Source organism: Perna viridis, chromosome 5, assembly GCF_037379345.1.
Source record: "Perna viridis isolate PV_CMFRI_1.1 ecotype Kerala chromosome 5, ASM3737934v1, whole genome shotgun sequence".
In the NCBI taxonomy this organism is placed as follows: Eukaryota; Metazoa; Mollusca; class Bivalvia; order Mytilida; family Mytilidae; genus Perna; species Perna viridis.
The window spans coordinates 26617572-26639323 of NC_142449.1; the positions used below are offsets into that span (position 1 = coordinate 26617572).

The window sequence follows — 21752 nt, forward strand, 5'->3', positions numbered from 1 at the left end:
CTGCATGGTGCAATATCACAAAAGGAAGTCTGAGATTGATTTTTGGGTTAAGACTTGAGCCTATTAAGAATAAGGGGCCACAAAGGGAGCCAGAAACTAGCATTTTTTATATCTGGATGATAATGAATAAAGGGAATGAATCTCATCGATATTGTACCACAAAGTGCCTAACCAAAAATGGAAGTCTGGGATTGATTTTTGGGTTAAGACTTGAGCCTATTAAGAATACGGGGCCACAAAGGGAGCCAGAAACTAGCATTTTTTACATCTGGATGATAATGAAGAAAGGGAATGAATCTCATCGATATTGTACCACAAAGTGCTTAACCAAAAAAGGTAGGGTGGGATAGATTTTTAAGGTTGGTTTGTGACTAGATTCATTTAGGAAAAATTGACCTACCATATTTGATTCTGGTCAAATTCTTATCCTGTGTCAAATGTCTAATCACAGTCAAATTTCATAGCTGTGTCAAGTTTGTATGGTGTGTCCATAATTGTCCCTACTGTTCAGGGTTTGACAACTGCACCAAGCAAAGCATTTTATTGTTTATTTTAACATAAAGTTTGATTGATCATTATAGTAAAAGTTATAATTCTTTAACTGTTGCAAAGTCATGTGATATATGAGTGTTTATTTTTTTACGCAATTGTGAACAGGACTCAATTGGATATGATGCCTATTGTTATGGGATATATGATGAAACAGCAGATTGGCAGACGGCAGAAATAATGTGTTCCCAGGTTCAGTATGGCCACCTTGCTACTGTCAATGACAGGTAAAATATATATTCAACAAGTTCAGTGTTTGATCATCTTTGAACAAATAATAATGTTTTTTTTTTAACTTGCGACTTTTTTTCAGCTAAACCGTAGATATTTTGGTTTTCATTTGTATTACAATGAGTGAATATACAGTGCAGGTAGGAGATGTGGTATTAGAAAGTCATCCACCAGATGCCAAGCAATGAATGATAAAATTTCTACAGTTCACCATATGATCTTCAATGATGGACAAATCCCATATGATAAAGCAAGCTGTAAAAGAGCCCAAAATAAATGATGTGAAACTATTCATCAATATGTCTGCTTGTTCAATTTTTTTTTCTTTTTTTCTAGAAATTTAGCTCACAACTTTTTATATGTTTTTTTTATAATTGTGATATTTGTGGTTTATATACACTGCTGCGCAAGTGGTGAGGTATTATGTAATATCCTCCCAAATGTTATGTGTCTGTCTGTCCCCCAACAGTTTCAAATATTAACTTAAGAATGGATCCATATATATTTTTTTAAACTTTGCACTATTATTAAGTACTATAATATATAGGTTAAGTTCACTATTCAGCAAAATTAAAAAAAAAAAAAACAATTTTTGAGCTAGGCCATTTAGAAAATTTTTTCATCCCCCTTTTGTCACCATTATGTGGTTGGGTATCATTTCATGTTCCATTAATATCCTATTTTTCTTCTTTTCCCACAGGTTTATTCATCTCTTTCTAGCAAGTCAACTTGTTGGTAAATCTGGCAGTTACTGGATAGGACTACAACAAGATTATGACACTGGTTTAATTGAGTCCTGGTCGAGTGGCCTTCCAGTCCAGTACACAGCCTGGTCTAGGGATCATACAGGTATCATACTATATAGTATTCTAATTACAATTCTTTTTTTACTTCCAATTTTGCCAATTTCCGCTTTGTTTGTAGACCTCGTAAAATCATATTATTATACCACATTGTTTGGATCTCTATGAAATCTTATGACAAGATTTCATATTATACAAGGAAGGTTTTGATTGATTTTTAGAAGTAGTTATGGCCCTAACCTTTTAAAAATAAAGACAAGCAAAAATGGGTGAATGGGGTCAATAAACAGCTTTTAATTCTAGACTCCACTAAAAATTGAAAATAGGGACAAGGTGCATGTGTAGAGTACTTCTAGAAGCACTTTTAGAAACAAACCACCAAGTTCATGGAGATGCTCATTTGTCAAATCAAGGTTAAAATGAAAGAAATTATGACATTGTAAACTGAACATGATTTTTTCTACTTTATAGATGTTTGCTGTTCTTGTTCAGCCATTTTTCTCAGATTTTTGGACTCCTTTAGTTTTAGCCATTTCATGACATATATATGTTTTTCCTAGAGACCCCACTTTTCATGGTAATGGACATAACTCTTAAAAATCATTGGAATGTTTGTATTCAACATTTTACATCAGTTTTACATAAGAATCTAATTAACTTTCAAACGAAAGCTTGAGAGGCTTTAGTGAAATTGTACATAATACAAACATATCACTGAGTTCATGAGTTATGTCCCTTACCCTAGGTCTACCTCCTTAAGCTGTTGTATGAGAATTTTTTATGAAAGCCTCATTATTTCTCTCAGGTTTTTGATAGATAAAACCTAGTAATAAAGACAAAACCTTTGTGAAATCAAGATAAATCCTTTTTATGCCAAAGTTTTCAAAAACAAGAACCCTGACCCATCAATTTTTTCCACTTATTTTGTTCTAGCATGAAAGATCTTAAATGATTTCACAACCCATTGAAATCCTTATTATTCTTAAACAGAGCAGCGAACATCATTAAAACAGTATATTTCCTTTTTCAAATCCAGATTTTACTGTTATCTCTCTCTTTTTACTGTATGCTGACTTCTGATTTTGTCAATTTCCTAGTATTTTGTTGACTTAGTAAAATCATGTTTGGTAAAAAAAAGTCTGTTCTAATGGTGTAGAAGGCCACACCATATAAATCAATGTGTTCATGGATGACATGATCTTTATGATTCAAGGAGTTTGTGGAATTTTATCCATGGTTAACCACACTAACTTTCATTAGTTTTAGAAGTTTTTCATTCAGATAACTACACTGCTGTGTTTAAATTAATGATTTGAAAGAAATAATTAAAATTTTATTAATATTGTGGTGCAGTGGAAAGGGGTTCTAGTAGTTGGAACCTCCCTCCTTATTTCATGCCTGTTAACCCTCCCATATTAAGGGGAGACTCCCAAAAAATCAATGAAAAATTAAGAATCTCTTGCATAAAAATGTGACATTTGTGGGAGGATTTGGTTAAAATTACTATATTTTCTGTGCTAGATACTAAATAATTGAATGTTTACATAAAAAAATTGATTTTAGTTTAAAAAATCCCCCACATGAAACAGTGATAATTGGGGATGATCTTCCCATTGAACTGTTCCAAAGGAAAACAGGTATGCTTATACAAAAATTTTATTATTTTGTTGAATTATTTTGGCAAGAATAACCATTTATCTTGAATTTACTTTTGCATATTTATAAAAGTATCTTACACAACAAAAGTGTATTCATGTGAATTTCACATGAAACTCACATGATTTTTCATTTTAATTGAACTAAGGAGTTTTTCAATGAAATTTACCAAAAAATTATTTTCCCTTAAACTGTAAGTAAAAATTCACATGAAAATAAGATGTTGAATTTACATTGAAATCACATCAATATCTTGTTGAATTCATATAAAAACACAGAACTGATTTCATAAGAATACCATGTCACATATAAAGTGAAGCCAGCCTAAACTTTAACCCTGGCAGTGGTTGAGTGTCACCAAAGGGGGCCCACCAGGGGGCTCACAAAAAATCCTTGATAAAAACATTTTAATGTATGCATTTACAAAAACAAATACACTAATTTCATAAATTTTGCTAATTGATAAGAGGACCTTTGGGACCTTATTGGATCTGATTATGCCTTGATAAACATGTAACATGTGTAAACCAAATTACATCTCCTGAGGTCCCTTCATGTTAATTTCAAATTATTTAATCTGTGTAAACCAAACATCTGCATTAATCAATCAAATTTCTCATGTCCTAAATGGTTTAAACATATATCGCTGTTTTTGCCTATTTAGACACTTGAATGATGTAACTACTGAAGAGTTAAGTAGGATTCTGCATAAGAATCGAGCAATGACTGGCACATCATTTTTCTCAAGTTTATCTTTTTTGCTTCAAATATATTCAATACATATATTTAAAAACGGGAAAGCTATTTAAATCAATCCTGAAGCATCAGTGACAAAGATACTTTTTTACTGGTTGTAATGGAAAAAAGTGCAGGAAAATTTTCCAGCCATTTTTCATAGTGCATTTCAACTAAATTTGACCTATCAATATATTAAAAAGGCAAACTTTACAAACACTTTGATGGTTCCTTCTGGAGGTTATGATATATAAATACTTGGATAATACAATGAAATCTCTGCGCTTTTTTCTTCATGTGCCACACCTTATATACAGTTTGCCTGATTCTTAGACAGAGAAGTACTTAAATGCCTTATTGGTTAGCTAGTTCAAGTAGCAGTCCTTATACATATCTGAAAGGAGTTGATGCATGGATGTCAAAATTCCAATTTGATTCACTTTTATTTCTCATTATGGAACAGTATTGAGCCAGTGACCAGTCTTATTTTGCAAGAGTTATGGGTCTTGATTTAGTTCAAGTGAGACATTGATGTATTTATTGTTTTTTTTTACCCCAGAATACAGATCTGTACACCAGATTGTAATAGAAATATACTTAAAATCTTAATTGAAAACATGACAAGTAATCTGGATATTTAAACTCTATCAATTTGACAAGTCGCTGATGTCTGTAATATCATTTTCTCTTTAAAGGAAACATAGACGAAGATGGTATGTGTGTTTCCATGGGAACATCTCATCCAGTTGGAGCTTGGGATACAAAGAACTGCTCTTTAGAAATGTCTTACATTTGTGAATACCCCCGTGAAGGTTTTACTACATCTACAACTACAACAACTACAGTGCTGCCCCCTACATGTCCAAAATATTGGAAGGAACTTGAAAATTATTGCTACAAGGTCAGGAGAAATTGATAAAGAAATTAAAATGGACATAGAATATTTAAACCTGATAAATGTCTAATGAAATCATGAAATAAACAAGTACTATCTTGAAAAAAAGTATCGTAGAAAAAAGATAGCTATCACATATTCTCACTTTGTTAATACCCAAATCTAGTTGAGATTTTATTTGGTGAACTGTATGATCACTGTGCTGCTCATTATGTTTTGTATTTCAATTCTTTTATTGGTTCAACAAGTTAACTATTTCCAATTATCTATATATAAAAGTGATTGAAAATATTCCGGACACCAATGTCCCAATGGAGCCATAAATTTCACTGTTGCTATTACATTTGCCCAGTGAAATGCGAGATTGTAACAGTGGTTAGGTTACCATGGTTAAGCATCATGAATGTCAATTTCAAAGTAAACTCAATACTGACTGCTTCAGGAAAAATAATGAAAAAATTGGAAAATTTGCAATAAATACAATTCTGATATATATGCTTACTTATTTTAAGTCCTTTGTCAGTAGAGGTTGTAAATTGATTAAATTCTTTATGTAGCATTCAATGATTTGATGACAATTTACCTGATGAAATTCCTTCAGTACTTAACTGGATAACAGAGAAGGAAATGTAAAATTTTTATAAGATTTCCCTGTTGATAAGGTGTTGGAATCTGTTAGAATCAGTTCATTCCTCTAAGAAGTGTCAGAAGATGGAGAAACACAGAATGATGGGGAAGTGAGTTATCTGCCTTTGATAATGAAATTGTAATGCATTTCATATTATTAATACCTCAACTTACTGACACTTAAGAAGGAAATGAATGCCATTTCTCCATTTCTGTATTTCAGACAAAAAATTTGAATAAGATTTCATTGAAATACTTCCATGTTCATTTTTTTCCGCTAAGAGTCACCCTCTGCCTCATTTTATAAAATAGCACTTAATTCCAAAGGGCACAAGCTTATTTTTTTCCTGAGAAAGGCCTTTGATTTTTTGTTGTTTGAGCACCTTTTTTTCTCAAAATTAATTGTGGATTTTGTTCAGCAGCTGCCAAGATTAAATTGTTTATTTGAAAATCTGTGAAATTATCTATAACTAATGGGAGGATATTTTCAATCAAAGTGTTTTTTCATGTACATACAGAGAGTCAAAAATGTTTGGCTATAATTTCAAACCAATTTAAAAAAAAAAATTTAAACTAAATAAAACCTGCCCCTCTCACTTATACAATGGTAGATGCCTTGGTATTTGATTTTTGGTCTGATAGAAATTTGTAAATGAACATTAATTTGGCAAGAGTTGCTTCCCTTTCAAAATCTTGTTCATTCTGAACTCTTTAACCTTCCTCGTTACACAAAAGAAAAGCCTCAGAGGCACTAGGCAGGAGAATCTTTTCAGCATTTGACCAATCCTATTCTAATATTATAGTTAATCTGGTTGAAATTTTTTACATTGCTGTTTTTCTTATTATGAGATCCTTTCTTCACCCCAAAATTTTTTAAAGTTATTATTACCCCCCACCCTCACCCCCACATGCTAAGTTTGGGGATATATAGGAATCACCCTGTCTGTCCATCAGTCTGTCAAGATTTCTAATAAGCTCAACTCCTCCAAAACTACTCTAGGGATTTCGATGCTATTTTATAGGGAAGTTGATTGTCATATAGTGATGTGCACAAAGGAATATAGTTAGTGTCGGAGGACACCACAGGTACATAATCCAAATTAAAGGTTTTACATGTTAAAAATCCTCCTAAATTGCTCAAGTGATTTTGATGAATCAACATTTGATGGGAATTTTGAGTATCATATGTAAATGTAATTACTGCCTGAAGACCCTGGGGAGATATTCTGAATTAACAGTTTTACATGTTAAAACTCCTCCTAAACTGCTCAAGGGATTTTGCTGAAATTTTATAAGAAGGTTGGGTATCAAATGTGCATGAAGGAATATATTGGGTGACAGCAAAAGGAGATAATTAAACAAGAGTTGTACATTTAAGTCTCTTTGTGCGCTTGCTCACAGTATTTTTAGTTGTTTTTTTTTAGTTCTAGTAATATTTAACTGGTTTTTAGCACCACCTGATGGATAGAACTACTTTGATTTGTGTATGATGACAATTCAGGCAATTTTTTTTTCTTTTTGCATCCGAGGTTATTTTTTAGTGTAGCGGAAATTGCCGGTTAAAGTTTCAATTGACTTTTGTTTCAAAGTATTTATATGGTTATATTTAGGTAAATTTTATTATGATATTAATGGTATATACCAACAATTAAAAAAAATGTTACATAATTATTTTGCAGTTAATTGTAAAGTATGAAATGTTGGGCCTAGTAAATGAGAACACAATGTGACACTCATCAAGTATGAAGCTTCTTCATGTATATTTTGAGTCTAAGAATTTTCTTGCTTTTGCAGTTATTTACTCAGAAACTATCATGGACAAAGAGTAGGGACTATTGTCGTGACAGAGGTGCTGACCTTATCAGCTTACATAGTTATCCAGAGGCAAATTTCCTTAGAGCAGATGTTATGAAGTAAGTAACTATAATAACTGATATCAATTAGGGAAATTTCAATTGAGACTTCATTTAACAAAATCCTTGAAAATTACAAACCACAAAAAATGTATGTGGTTTCATTATTATATAAGGTCAAATGGATGATTTATTAACTGGTAACCTTCTGCATTTTCTTTGAGGGAGATCTCTTGCAATTTATTTCCTAATTGCAGAAGGTTTCACGTGACGACAATCTCGACAAATATTTTGTATACATCACGTGTGTATATGCAAGTCAGTACATATCTGTATCAGGAATTGTGCTAGGCCTCGCCAATGTTGCTTTTTTTTTATTTTTTATTTGTTCTGGTGACAAATAACCAGTTTGGCAATTTTCTTGGCACCAAGGTTTTTTTGAAAAATATTTTAAATGTTTGAAATTAATAGGAAGTTCGTCAGCAATTGGTATCCCATCAAATTAAGCAATTTTGTTGATATCTGTTCAGAGTAACAGTAACTTTGATTAACCATAACCAATTTACGACTCCAGCCAATCAAAGGTAATTAAACCAGGTGACCATGACTCTCAATATCCTCATGGGAGGTTCTAATCAGAAGTAAGTATATTGTTCAAAGGTAAACATAATCATGGCCATGTGCACATGGCTATAAATAGGCTTCATAGCCCTATTAAACCATATGTTACATTCAGAAAAAGATTTACCTTATAAAATAATTTATTAAATCCAATTAACAATGACTATTGCATTATGAAGTGTCTGTAACTATTGGGAATGTAAGAATTGATAAAAGAACATGGATGTGGTTTATTTGCACTTTTCTAATGCATCGGACATTCTACTATTTTGGTGGGAAAATCAGTAAACAAATAGAAAGGGGATTCCCCAAATTTAGATAAGGAAATGCAGTCAAGGCATATACGTCACCAAAATTAAGTCATACTATTCAGATATCAAGCAGGAGCATTAGAAAATAAACAAAAGGGGCAAACTATTGCCATAGTGGTTTGCTATAAATGTTATATCCCTTGAATAAAGAGAATTTTGATTGTTGGATAAAAAATCAAATGATATTCTTTAAGAAAAATCTAGAATATTGTTAAAATTTGATAAGACCACAAATACCAATCTATTTCTGGAGTGGTACTATAAAATGTTGCTTATGAGAAGGGACTAATGGTTAAAATTCTTAGATGACCAAAATTGGCAGCTAAAAATTTTTTTGGTGACATAATTTAGAGGCCAGAGCAGCCTCTGCTGTATGAATATTGAATTTATTTGCTTATTTAGTGTACAACAATTTATTTGTTAAACATCACTAATGGTATAGGACACAAGTTTTACCAAGTTATGAAGTCTTCCCCCAAGGTATTTGCTTTTATTCCTACTCCATATTAGAAGAGGGTATACTGTTTTACCTGTGTCTGTCATTCTGTCATTCTGCAACACATTTTTTTTTTCATAACAAAATCAGCTTCTGTAAATCACAAGCTTTCAAGAATTTTGCACATAGCTTCATATTGGAATACTGTACCGTGGGATGCATTGCTCTACTCATATGCAATTGACTTCCTGTTTGCCAAAAAAAAAATAATTTTCCTTATGCAGAGGTAATATACAAACTTTTGGTCACATTTTTTGCTCACCTGGCATAGGCCTTGTGAACTATTGGCATCACTTGGCGTCTGTCATTGTCGTCTTCTGTCGTCATTAACAATTTTTCTAAACTCTTCTCCTCTGACACTGCTTGACCAATTGGAACCAAATTTGGTATGAATGTTCCTCTAGGGATTTTTGATATGTAAAAAAACATGGCCATCCTAACTAAAAATAGAATATAGGGGTCAGACTGTAGTTTTTTGCATATATCTCCAAAACCAATAGTTTAGCCAAATTCTGACTGGCGGGAAAAGTGTCAGCATGATGAGATTTATCTGTGGTCAAATTTTCGTATTAATCTGTTAAACCATGTTGGAGTTATTGCCCTTTTTCAATGTTTTTGCTATTTTTAATGATCCTTAATATATGACCTACAAAGTTTTCCAAGGGATTAAAGTTATCAGATAACTCCATGTAAGAGTTACTGTCCTTGAAAGGTGATAAATGACGTTTTCAGCCAATATCTTGAAAACTATAATAGATAGAATGAAACTTTCAATTGATGAAATGATTCTTTGTCTTACCAAAGTCTTCTTTGAGTCAAGATTGTTGGACAACTCCTTGATAACGTTTTTGCCTTTGAAAGGAAAAACTATAACCAGGTGAGCTATTCTGGGAGCCTCTTGTTCTAAAATCTGGCACAATTTCTGTACAGTTTCTGGAGATTTCAGGTGATAAGGGGGATTTGCGGGACCTGAGCAGGAGGCCTGGTCCTTGTGGGAGATGGGGCAATATTGCCAGAGGCTCCAGACGGATACTATTGATCCCCAGCAACAAATGCTTTGGGAAGTAATTTGAGTTCATTAAAACTGTTTCATGAATTACATACACATACATGTTAACCTCCAACATGAGCATCAAATCTTACTTTTTCAGAGGCTGTCTTCTTCCCTCCTTGAGGGAGATCTGTAACGGTACACCTCGAAATGTGTAACCCATACCCGTACCTACACCAAATTCCCTGTACCCAACTCACTATATCGCCATTTTTTCTATTATTATTAGGAATTTTATACTAAAACTTGTTCCTATTGTTCAGAATGATGTTTTAAATCAGTTCAAGTTAAAACTAGTTGAAAACATTCATGACATTTTTGAACTCAGTCAATTTTATGTCCTGAAATGTGTAACCGGAAGTTACTGTACCAAACTAATGATTGACTGTTTCTCACTTTCTAGTCTGAATTTTACATTTTATGAAATATTTGAGTTTGATTTCCATTCCGTACTGTAGCAGGAATCCCCATACCAGCAAAGAAAGGATACGATCTTATTAAGAATGAAAAAGAAAGTCTCATAAATAGAATAAAAGTTATAACAAAATTACCGAACACTAACCCAATTCATAATCAAGTCAAGTCCAAAATAAATTGGCAAAATAGATATTACACCTCCAGAGCAGCTGGTACCACAATGGTGTTGACTTGGTATAGGCACTTCAAATGCAACGATGGATTAGATTTTGGTTTTTCAGCTGGCTGAAGCTCCCTCTCCCATTGCGGTGTGACTATACCAGTGGTGATTAAAAATCATTTGCATGCTATTGTCATAATAGGTAAATCAGCGGTCTTATCAGCACAGAGAACATTTTATAAAAAACAATAAATACTCATTGTTTTAAAAGAAACTGAGTATTTTTCAACCAAGAACTGATATCTAAAAAAGATTTGGTGAAAGATCTTTTAAGACACATTTCCTCATTCAATCTGATGCGATTTAAGTATATTTCCCTTGAATATTTTAATAATATTATGGCGCTCTAATGTGCAGTATTAAATAAAATTATACAAATAACCAAAATACTGCACTTTGTCACTTTGATTTTTGGTATGGGAATTTTGGGTTACACATTTCGGTACTTTTGAAAACTGAAAATCAAATGAAAATAAATTTACGAAAAACATTTTTAAAATCATTGATTCTAGCCTAGCCATCATATCATTTTGTAAATGTTTACAAAATATCAGCTGGAAATGTGTATTAATAATGAAGACACAGACAAAAGAATATTTTGGTACAGAGAAAAGTTGGTACGGGTACAGGTACAGGTATGGGTATGGGTTACACATTTCGGTATGTACCATCGGACACTGTGGTTTGAAATATTTAAATTGTAAAAAGTTAATATAATTGAATATTAAACTTTTTTATTTCTACTGTTCACACATCACATTAGACAACCTAGGTCAATTATATTATGATTTTTTTTTCATTAAAGAAAATAATTTATATGAAAATGGTGTACCAGTAAATAAAATGTTTCAGGTATTTTTATGATGTTGTTTGGATTGGCTTGAATGACAGAGACTCTGAAAATGGTGAGTACGATATTTTACATGTATAAGAAGTGGCATGGTGTGTAATTGTCACTTATTTACTGCAGAGAATTCAGTAAAAATTATGGCAAAATTAAATGACTAACCACATATAGTGGCATTTTATGAACAATAATATTAAACAAACATTTTATTGCTCACAAGCAAGTGAGCTCAACAGCAATGTAGGTGCTTATAAAGAACATTCTTGAGGTGCCCCCCCAATAATAGTTATTAGCCAAATGGGATTATTTACATACAAAAAAAATTGTGAAAGCTAGTTCCTTTTATGCAGTTTGTAGTCTATATAAAGTTTAAACTTTATTTTCATTCCCCCCCCCCTGCAAAATTTTGTATACCCTGCTACAAGGTGTTCAGGCATAGTTTTACCTTTGTCCATCATCCTGAAATGACCTATTTCAGACTTTTGTAAATGCCTTCAGATATTGAATTGATTTTAAGTGCACCTGGCCGAAGGACATGTGAGCTATTGCCATAACTTGTTGTCCAAAGTCTTTGTCTGTTGTTTTCATTGTAAATATTTTTTTCAAAACTCCTCTACTCTGATGTTACTTAACCAATTTGAACTGAACTTGGTATGAATGTTCCTTGGGGTATTTTGCAGAGAACTGATTTGAGGAATTTTGATCCGTTGAAAAACATGGCTGCCTTTAATAGAAATAGACCAGAGGGGTCAAAAAGTAGTTTTTTGCATATATCACCTAAACTTTTAGGTTAAGCCAAATTCTGACAGCGTAAAAGTGTTCAGCATGATGAGATCTATCTGAGGTCAAGTTCTGTTATGCCATGTTTGAGTTATTTCCCTTTTTTGACGTTTTTAATGTTATTTCTTTCAAAAACCTTCTCCTCTGACACTACCTATTGAAACCAAACTTGATATGAATGTTCCTTGGGGTATCATGCCTAGAAGTGTTGTGGGGATTTTTGATCTGGTCAAATTTTTATTTTAATCCATTTGCCATGTTGGAGTTATTGCCCTTTTTCAATGTTTTTTTGCTATTTTTAATGTTATTTCTTTCAAAAATCTTTTCCTTTGACATTACTTTACCAATTGAAACCAAACTTGGTACAAATGTTCCTAGGGATATGTTTCATAGAACTGATGTGGTCCGTTGAAAAACATGGCCACTGTTACTAAAAAGAAACATAGGGTCATACAATTGTTTTTCGCATATATCTCCATTACCATTAGGTTTAGCTAAATTCTGACATTATAAAAGTGTTCAGCATAATGAGATCTATTTGTGGTCAAATTTTCATTTTAATTTGTTAAGTCATGTTGGAGTTTTTGCCCTTTTTCAATGTTTTTTTGGTATTTTTAATGTTATTTCTTTCAAAAGTCTTCTCCTCTGACACTACTTTACCAATTGAAACCAAATTTGGTATGAATGTTCATAGGGCTGTCCTGCATAGAACTGACATGGGGATTTTTTATCTGTCAAAAAACATGGCTGTCGTTACTAAAAATAGAACAAAGAGGTCAGAGATTAGTTTTTCGCATATATCTCCAAAACTGTAAGGTTTAACCAAATTCTTTCAATAGCTGAAATGATCCTTATTATTAGGACTACAAAAGTCTTCAGTCATAAAAGTTGTCAGACAACTCCTTGTAAGAGCTATTGCCCTTGAAAGGGGAAAAATGCCATTTTTTTGTTTTGTTTTTTGTTTTTACAGTTTTCAGCCAATATCTTTAAAACTGTGATAGATAGAAGGAAACTTTCAATTGCTTAAATGATCCTTATGATAAGTCCTTCCAAAGTCTTATTGAGTCAAAATTGTTAGACAACTTCTTGTTAAATTTATTGCCATTGAAAGACAAAATTTAACCAGGTGAGCAATTCAGGCTGCTGGGAGCTTCTTGTTTAATATTAAAATAGGGTTTTGTAATATTAGAAATCATATTTGTAATATTAAAAATGAATTTGTAATATTCAAAAATCAAATTTTTATATTAGAAAACACTCATTTTTGTCCACTTTGGCTTGTCATAGTTTTACATTTTGTGATTTTATTTATACTTATGGATTTTCATTGTACTATTTCTGGTAATTGCAATCAATTTGAATCCAAAGTACTTCCAAACGTGTGATCGGAAAGTAACGGGGGCGGTCTTTTATCGTTATTTGATCAGAATTGACTGACGTCGTCCATCTCATCGTCGTCATCTGTCGTCGTCGTTAACAATTATACAAAACTCTTCTCCTCTGAAACAACTTGACTGATTAGAACCAAATTTGGTATGAATGTTCCTTGGGGTATCCTGCATAGAACTATCATGGGGATTTCATTGCTGCCATTACTAAAAATAGAATGTAGGAGTCGGACAGTAGTTTTACACAAGGATGATGACTGAAGCCAGATGATTGCAATACTGTCCTTTTTCATTACCTCTGAGTTTTGTTTCACGCCTAAGGAATATGTATAGTTTTCTTGATACAAAACAATGGGATTTCCAATCATTACTTACCTAATTAAATCATGAGAATTAAGGCACTCATTTGAAATTGTGCCATTGTAATCTTTAGAATTGTGGCTATATTGCAATCTCCTTGTCTGTCCATGACTTACACTTTTTTGCTGGGAGATGAAAATGATCTAACATAAGAGTTAAATATTTAAGAAATAAATCATGGAGGGGTTGATTTGTACTCATTTTAACATGGGTATAGCATTTATATTCGATTATTTAACACCGAGTGACAAATCTACCCATGGAAGAAATTATTTCTTTTCTAATATGACAAATACGGTAATTTTTGTGACAAAAATTTCCCTGGGCATAGCCAAAATAACGGCTGTTCTGTTGAACCTCCCCTGTATGGAAGTTGGATTAATTAAGAAATAAACCACATATCCAAGTAAACCATCTATTGAATAAATATCAGTATCAGTATCAGTATAGTATTAGATAACCTCTCAGCCGTTAAGTCATTGCGTAAACGTTTTTAAATGAGTGTTTTGTCTCGAAGCGACAGCAAAAGAAAGGAGACAGTGCACAGGTGCTAAAGGTGGGGTTGTACTGACATATACTGTTTGATGATATGAAGATGTCGTATTCGAATTTACATTAATTACATTTAATTTGCTGATGAGAGGGTTAATCACTTTGTGAGGTCACTCAAATGATTAGCTTTTTTGGGCTAAGCAAATATTGGTTAACCTAGTTAAAGGAAATATAAATTGCAAAGTTGCAAATTAGTGAGGGTCCGACGTCTCCAACCCTTAATTTCTGATTTCTGACATAGGACTCATTTAATTTCATTTAACTAGGTCTTCGATTTTAAATGTTTTACATTTAGTATGTGCGCTGAAATAATCCCCCCTCAGCACCCCCTCCCCTCCCCCACCTTTCATCCACCAAAATATGATTTTCACTTACTCTAATACCCCCATTTATGATACATTTTTTTGCCAAAAAATAAACTGAAGCATTGTATTTTTTAGCTACTTTTCGTACCTCTTTTAGGTAACCATATTTTATGTATTTTATTCTTCGAACTTACACTTTCTACAAGTAAATTGACATACATAAGTATCAACATGTAGCCCGATGTCTCAGTCATGCAATGTTACTCAAAAAGTTGCGGTTATACTTAGGGGTTTGGAGTAAAAAACTGTAACTTAACCCCCCCAAAAAATTGCTTGAATTGACATATGTTTTCAATATGAAAACCCCTAGACTATTTATACTTCAGTAAAAAAATAACATATTTGGTATTTTCTGTTTAGTGTTATTACAATTATAACTTCTTTTTGATGACTTGTGGCAATTTTCAGTCAGAAGGTTATAAAAAATTGTTAAAAATGGGATTTTATTTCCGATTTCCCATTTTACAAATTATTGCTCAACGAAAACATCTCTAATTTGATATCATTTGATGGAAAATTTAATTTCCTACATAGATATAACATGAAATTTTTGTTTTCAAGAAAGAATTTCCAAAAAATGTTAAAAATATTACCACATGGTCTACATGAGGAACCTATATGCATTTAGTTTTCTTTACACCTGCTGTCCGAGGGAGACAGACACTTGAATAGATGGGGAAAAAAATCTCGGCTTTTTGACCCAGTTGGGTACAAATATAAGCTTTTACTGAAAAAGTATCCTAGAATATTCTTTGGCGACAAATTGATTCAGTCAGTAATGGGAGGTATAAAAGTGCCTGAAAATCACTACAAAGTTGAAGAGTGGGGGATGCATGGTGAACCCTCCCAGCCCATGGACTATTTTTCTCAAGTGGCCCTTTCATTCTATATTGTGAAAGCCCTTAACCTTACCTTTTTGTAATAACAAACATAGAGCCCATTAATTGATCAAGCAGTCCTTGAGCAGTCAGTGGTTTTATCTTCTTCTAGGTTTTAAGTGGTCAGATGGATCACCATTTGATTTTGGAAATTGGTCACCGAATGAACCAAATGATAGATATTCTAATGAAGATTGTGTTTATGCATCTAAATATGGAAGTGGTCAATGGAATGATGCTCATTGCAGTAATAGCTATGGATTTGTCTGTAAAATCATGAAAGGTAAGGTGGAATTAGTCTCATGTATTGTTTTAGGTAGACCTAGAGTAAGGGACAAAACTCTTGAAATCAGTGATATTTTTGTATCATATTTAATTTTGCGAAAGCCTATTAAGCTTTTATTTGAAACAGAATGAAATCAATCCAAGTAACTTTGATGCTTAAATGAGATTGATGTAAAATGCTGAATACAAATGTTTCAGTGAATTGTAAGAGCTGTTTCCCTTTCCTTAGGTCTTCCTCCTTAAAATGTTAGACAAAAATAGACATGTGTGACAAAGACGACAAAGGATATGAATGGTAATTTATGCTGTAGCTAAACAAAAGGGAAGCAGGTGACTAGAGCTAAAGTCCATGGTGTATCAGGTGACCAAGACTAACCAATGAGAAGGGTGACAGGTGACTAAAGGGGTAAAGTCAGTGGTCATATCAGGTGACTAAGACTGTAGCCAAAGGGAGGGGAAGCAGGTGACTAGAGCTGATGTCGTCTATGGCTATAACAGGTGACCAAGACTGTAGTCAAAGGAACAGGAAGTAAGGGATTAAAAATAAGGCTTATGGCTATAACAGGTGACTAGAGCTGATTTCTCTAGTGATAACAGATGACCAGGACTGTAACCAGGGATTTAGTTATGTGGTATAACCGTTGGCCAGGGCTGTAGTCATGTGCTATGACAGTTGACCATGGCGTCTAGTCAGATGCTTCGGCAGTTGACCAGAACTAAATTCAGGTGCTAGGACAGTTGACCAGTAATTTAGTTATGTGCCATAGAAGTTGATCTGGGCTGCAGTCATGAGATATGACAGTTGACTATGGCTTTAGTTATGTGGTATGACAGTTCACCAGGACTGTAGTCAGGTGCTATGACAGTTCACCAGGTCTGTAGTCATGTGGTATGACAGTTGACCAGGGTTTTAGTTATGTGCAATGATAGTTGACCAGGGCTGTGGTCATCTGCTATGACAGTTGACTAGGGCTTTAGTTATGTGCTACGACAATTGACCAGAGCTGTAGTCATGTACAATGCCAATTGAACAAAGCTGTAGTCAGGTGCTATGACAATTGACAAGAACTGGAAAGATGCTGTGACAATTGACCACGACTGTAGACAAAGGAAGAGGATGTGGGGGATTAAAAATAAGGCTTATGGCTATAACAGGTAACCAGGACTGTAGCCAAAGTTAATGGTAACAGGTGACTAGAGCTGATTTCTTTAGTGATAACAGATGACCAGGACTGTAACCAGGGCTTTAATTATGTGGTATAACCATTGGCCAGGGCTGTAGTCATGTGCTACGACAGTTGACCATGGCATCTAGTCAGGTGCTATGACAGTTGACCAGTAATTTAGTTATGTGCCATAAAAGTTGATCTGGGCTGCAGTTATGAGATATGACAGTTGACTATGGGTTTAGTTATGTGGTATGACAGTTCACCAGGACTGTAGTCAGGTGCTATGACAGTTCACCAGGTCTGTAGTCATATGGTATGACTGTTGACCAGGGTTTTAGTTACGTGCAATGATAGTTGACAAGGGCTGTTGTCATCTGCTATGACAGTTGACCAGGGCTTTAGTTATGTGCTACTACAATTGACCAGAGCAGTAGTCATGTACAATGCCAATTGAACAAAGCTGTAGTCAGGTGCTATGACAGTTGATCAGGACTGGACAGATGCTGTGACAATTAACCAGGGCTGTAGTTGTGTAGTATAACAGTTGACCAAAGCTATAGTTATGTGATATGACAGTTGACCAGGGCTGTAATCATGTGGTATGTCAATTGACTAGGGCTTTAGTTATGATGTTTGGCAGTTGACCAGGGATGTAGTCATGTACAATGACAATTGACCTAAGCTGTAGTCATGTGGTATGACAGTTGACCTGGGCTTTACTAATGTGGTATGACAGTTGACTAGGACTGTTGACATGTGCTATGTCAGTTGACTAGAACTGTAGTCATGTGCAATGACAGTTGACCAGGACTGTAGTAAGTTGCAATGACAATTGATCCAGGCTGTAGCAAGTTGCTATGACTGTTAACTGGGGCTTTAGTTATGTGGTATGACAGTTTACAAGACTAATTACTGTCTTATGACAGTTGACCTGGACTGTAGTCATGAGCTTTGACCATTGACCAGATCTGTAGTCATGTGATATGACAGTTGACCAGGGCTGTAGTCAGGTGCTATGACAGTTGACAAGGGCTGTAGTCAGGTGCTGTGACAGTTGACCAGGACTGAAGTCAGATGCTTTGACAGCTGAACAGGGCTGCAGTCAGGTGGTATGACATTTGACCAAGGCTGTAGTCATGTGGTATGACATTTGACCAAGGCTGTTGTCTGGGAAACGTTGAAAAGACTGTAGTCTGACAGTTGATTAATCAACCATTTAGTCAGATGCTATGACAGTTGATCAGTGCTGTTTCATTGTAGAATGACTGTTGACCAGGGGTGTAGTTATGTGCTATGACAATTGACTAGGACTGTGGTCATGTGGTATGAGAGTTGACCAGGGCTGTAGTCAGGTGCTATGACAGTTGACAAGGGCTGTACTCAGGTTCTATGAGTTGACAAGGGCTATAGTCAGGTGCTGTGACAGTTAACCAGGGCTGTATTCATTTGCCACGACAGTTGACCAAGGCTGTAGTCATATGCTTTTGACAGTTGTCCAGGGCTGTAGTCATGTGATATGACAGTTGACCAAGGGTGTAGTCATGTGGTATGACAGTTGTCCAGGGCTGTAGTCATGTGGTATAACAGAAGACCAGGATTGTAATCATGTGTTTTGACAGTTGACCAGCGTTGTATTTAGGTGATATGACAGTTGACCATGGTTGTATTTAGGTGATATGACAGTTGACCAGGGTTGTATTTAGGTGCTATGACAGTTGACCAGGGTTGTATTTAGGTGATATGACAGTTGACCAGGGTTGTATTTAGGTGCTACAACATTTGACTAGGACTGCAGTGAGGTGGAATGACAGTTGACTAGATTTATAAAATCACTGCTCTTTGCTTATTGTCTATTAAAGGTAAAATATCAATAATAGGATGGAGAATTTATACACAGTTTTGCATACAATTTCCCTCCTCATGCATTTTTATAGATAGGTGCTTTGAGAGTTGACCAAGGTTATAGTCATATGGTATGATTGATGGTCTGCCGGGAAATATAATACCAGCAAAATTGACTTTTAACTTGATCATTTCTAATCCTGGAAATATATGGCTTTTACTGAATTTTTTCTGTTTTTATTTTAGGGATGCCGTTGATAGAGCCAAATGTTACCACCACTGAAGGTTTGTATAATATTGATTTATAGGTACATGTAGGTCATACATATACTTATTTTACTAACTATTTAATATTCTTATTTAAGTAATTTTTGCAAGGTTTCATTAAAACTCAAAAACTGAGATTTTCATCAAATTTTCCTCTACTCTAATTTCAACCAACAAAAGCCTGGTTCATAAAGAATTTCAAATTGTGCAGTAATAAGACCTATACCGCTACAACACTCTCCAAAGAAGAGATAGTAGAAATCTATAAATCTGTGCTATCCTATTTTGGTCTTTCTACCATAGACGATGAATGTGATTTACTGTCAATGTACTGATTTCCTAAACTCCACAAGAATCCATACAAACAGCGCTGCATAGCTGGATTTGCAAAATGTACCACCAAACCTCTTTCAAAACTTTTAATTTCTATACTCACAGCTGTCAAAGAGGGTCCCCTGTCCTACCATAACACTTGTTATTCTCGTACTGGTTTTATTCAATGTGGATCCTGAAAAATTTGAAAGATCTTCTGGAAACCCTCAATTCATAGCATTAAAACCTATGATTTTTCAACTCTTCATACTTTTATTCTCCATACTCAGATAAAATCCTGACTCAAAAACCTTTAAACATCATTGTTACACCAAAAAATATGGTACACCTAGATACAAATATATAGTTCCTGATAGAGATTCCTCATTATGTCTTTGAAAAAAAAAAAAAAAAAATCCAAATCATCTTCCAAATATACAGAACACTAAGTTTTCAAAATGTTTGTATTTTTTTATCGACAACATATTTGTCCAGTGTGGTGGATGCATTTTTCAACAAACAGTTGGCATTCCAATGGGAACAAATTGTGCTCCTCTACTTGCTGACTTATTCCTTGACTTTTATGAGCATGACTTTATAGCTGTTGTGATCTAAAAGAAGGAAAATTGTTTATAGCTGGATCCATTTATCTCAGTTTCCGCTATATAGATGAGGTATTATTGTTCAACAATCCTAGTTTTGGGGTTTATATACTTCTCATCTACCTCAAAGAACTTGAGGTAAAGGATACTACAGACACTGTGGAGTAAGGCTCATATCTTAACCTCTATACTTTGAGAGTGATTGTAAAGGAAAACTATTGACCAAACTATAAAACAAATGCAATGACTTTTCATTCCGTATCGTCAACTTTCCTTTCATCTGTGGCAATATCCCTTCAGCACCTGCATATGGAGTTTTCATATTACAACTCATACGTTATGCCATAGCTTGCCGTAACTAACCACACTTTTTGTGCCGCACTAGTCTACTTACAATTAGGCTCCTGGAACAGGGTAATATGCTTACAAGATTGAAGTTATCACAACAGAAGTTTTATGGTTGTCATCATGAACTTCTTGATCGTTACAGTGTATCCATCTGCAACATGAAAACTAATTTGTTCAATGTGTTTTCCTTTCCACTTTTGTCCATCCTGGACTTAACTTTTTATGAGCAATTCAGTGGGTGTTTTTAGAAAAGCATAGAACACTTACCCTACAGGTGCACCTGGTCCATGCTCCCAGTTTTATTGGAGTCCAAAGTGCTCATTTACTTTTGTTACTTTGTATGTATTATTGTGGTTATTTTTATATTCTTTGTTGTGTTTTCCATATCTTGTCTTGGATTACCTGGATTACGTACTTTAGATTTCTGCCAGAATATTGGTTCCCTTGAATACTTTTTCCTCAGATTCTTCTTTTACTCAAATTTTGACTAGTCACTTGAAATTGGGTATTTGGGGAAAATTTCAAATCAAAATTGTTTTTCATGAAACCCAAGCCAGATCACTTGGAAGTTAAGAATTGAGGAAAAGTTCGGGATTTTAGGAAATGTTCAACTTTTTTATGAAACCGATCCCATGCAGTTCTCATTGAGCTCATTGTGAGTGCATGGGTCTATTTACTATTTTTATAATGGGGTATGTTTGGTTTGTATTCTGGGTCTGTTTGATTGTTCAAACATACATGAATTATCATCTGCCATAGATCAATAAATCAATCGGTTTGTATCAAATTAGTCCCGGCAAATAAAATGTCAATTTAGATGTAAGAATAAGTTTACATCACGATACTTAGTTGAAATGAATGATTTCGTCTTTGTGTTTGACACGTATCGCGGACATGATTATTGTTGTTAGATTATAACTAGGTTATACTATAAAGGTACTTTAATTCGTGGATACCAATTTTCATGGACTAGGGAAGAAACACAAGTTTATGGATTCTTGAATTCGTGGTTTGGAAGTATTCAGTATACACACCAATGGAAATCTCCTGTTTGTTTAGAACCAAACTTCGTGGTTTGGCCTACCCACGAAAACCAGGAAAATTGGTACCCCACGAACAATAGTACTTTCACAGTACTCGCTGCAATATTGATGATGCCTCTGGTGGAGTAAGTCATGCTTATGCCTTCCGGAGCACCTGATGTCCATCCTGTTTTTTTGTGGGATTTCATATTGCTAGTGCTTTTGTGATGTCTTATTTATCTTCAGTTTTTATGTGTACTGCTAATCTCT

The 21752-nt window shown here is 34.2% G+C and overlaps 1 protein-coding gene across 1 annotated transcript in view; it reads left to right on the top strand.

Moving 5' to 3' along the window:
• The window catches only part of LOC148616871 (macrophage mannose receptor 1-like), a 114466-nt gene that overhangs the window by 50444 nt on the left and 42270 nt on the right, over window positions 1–21752 (top strand). The window contains exons 25-31 of the mRNA XM_088584015.1: window positions 658–776; window positions 1481–1629; window positions 4670–4875; window positions 7291–7409; window positions 11318–11370; window positions 15748–15918; window positions 19178–19216. Coding sequence (XP_088440141.1) covers window positions 658–776; window positions 1481–1629; window positions 4670–4875; window positions 7291–7409; window positions 11318–11370; window positions 15748–15918; window positions 19178–19216 — 856 coding nt within the window. The remainder of the gene's footprint in view (window positions 1–657; window positions 777–1480; window positions 1630–4669; window positions 4876–7290; window positions 7410–11317; window positions 11371–15747; window positions 15919–19177; window positions 19217–21752) is intronic.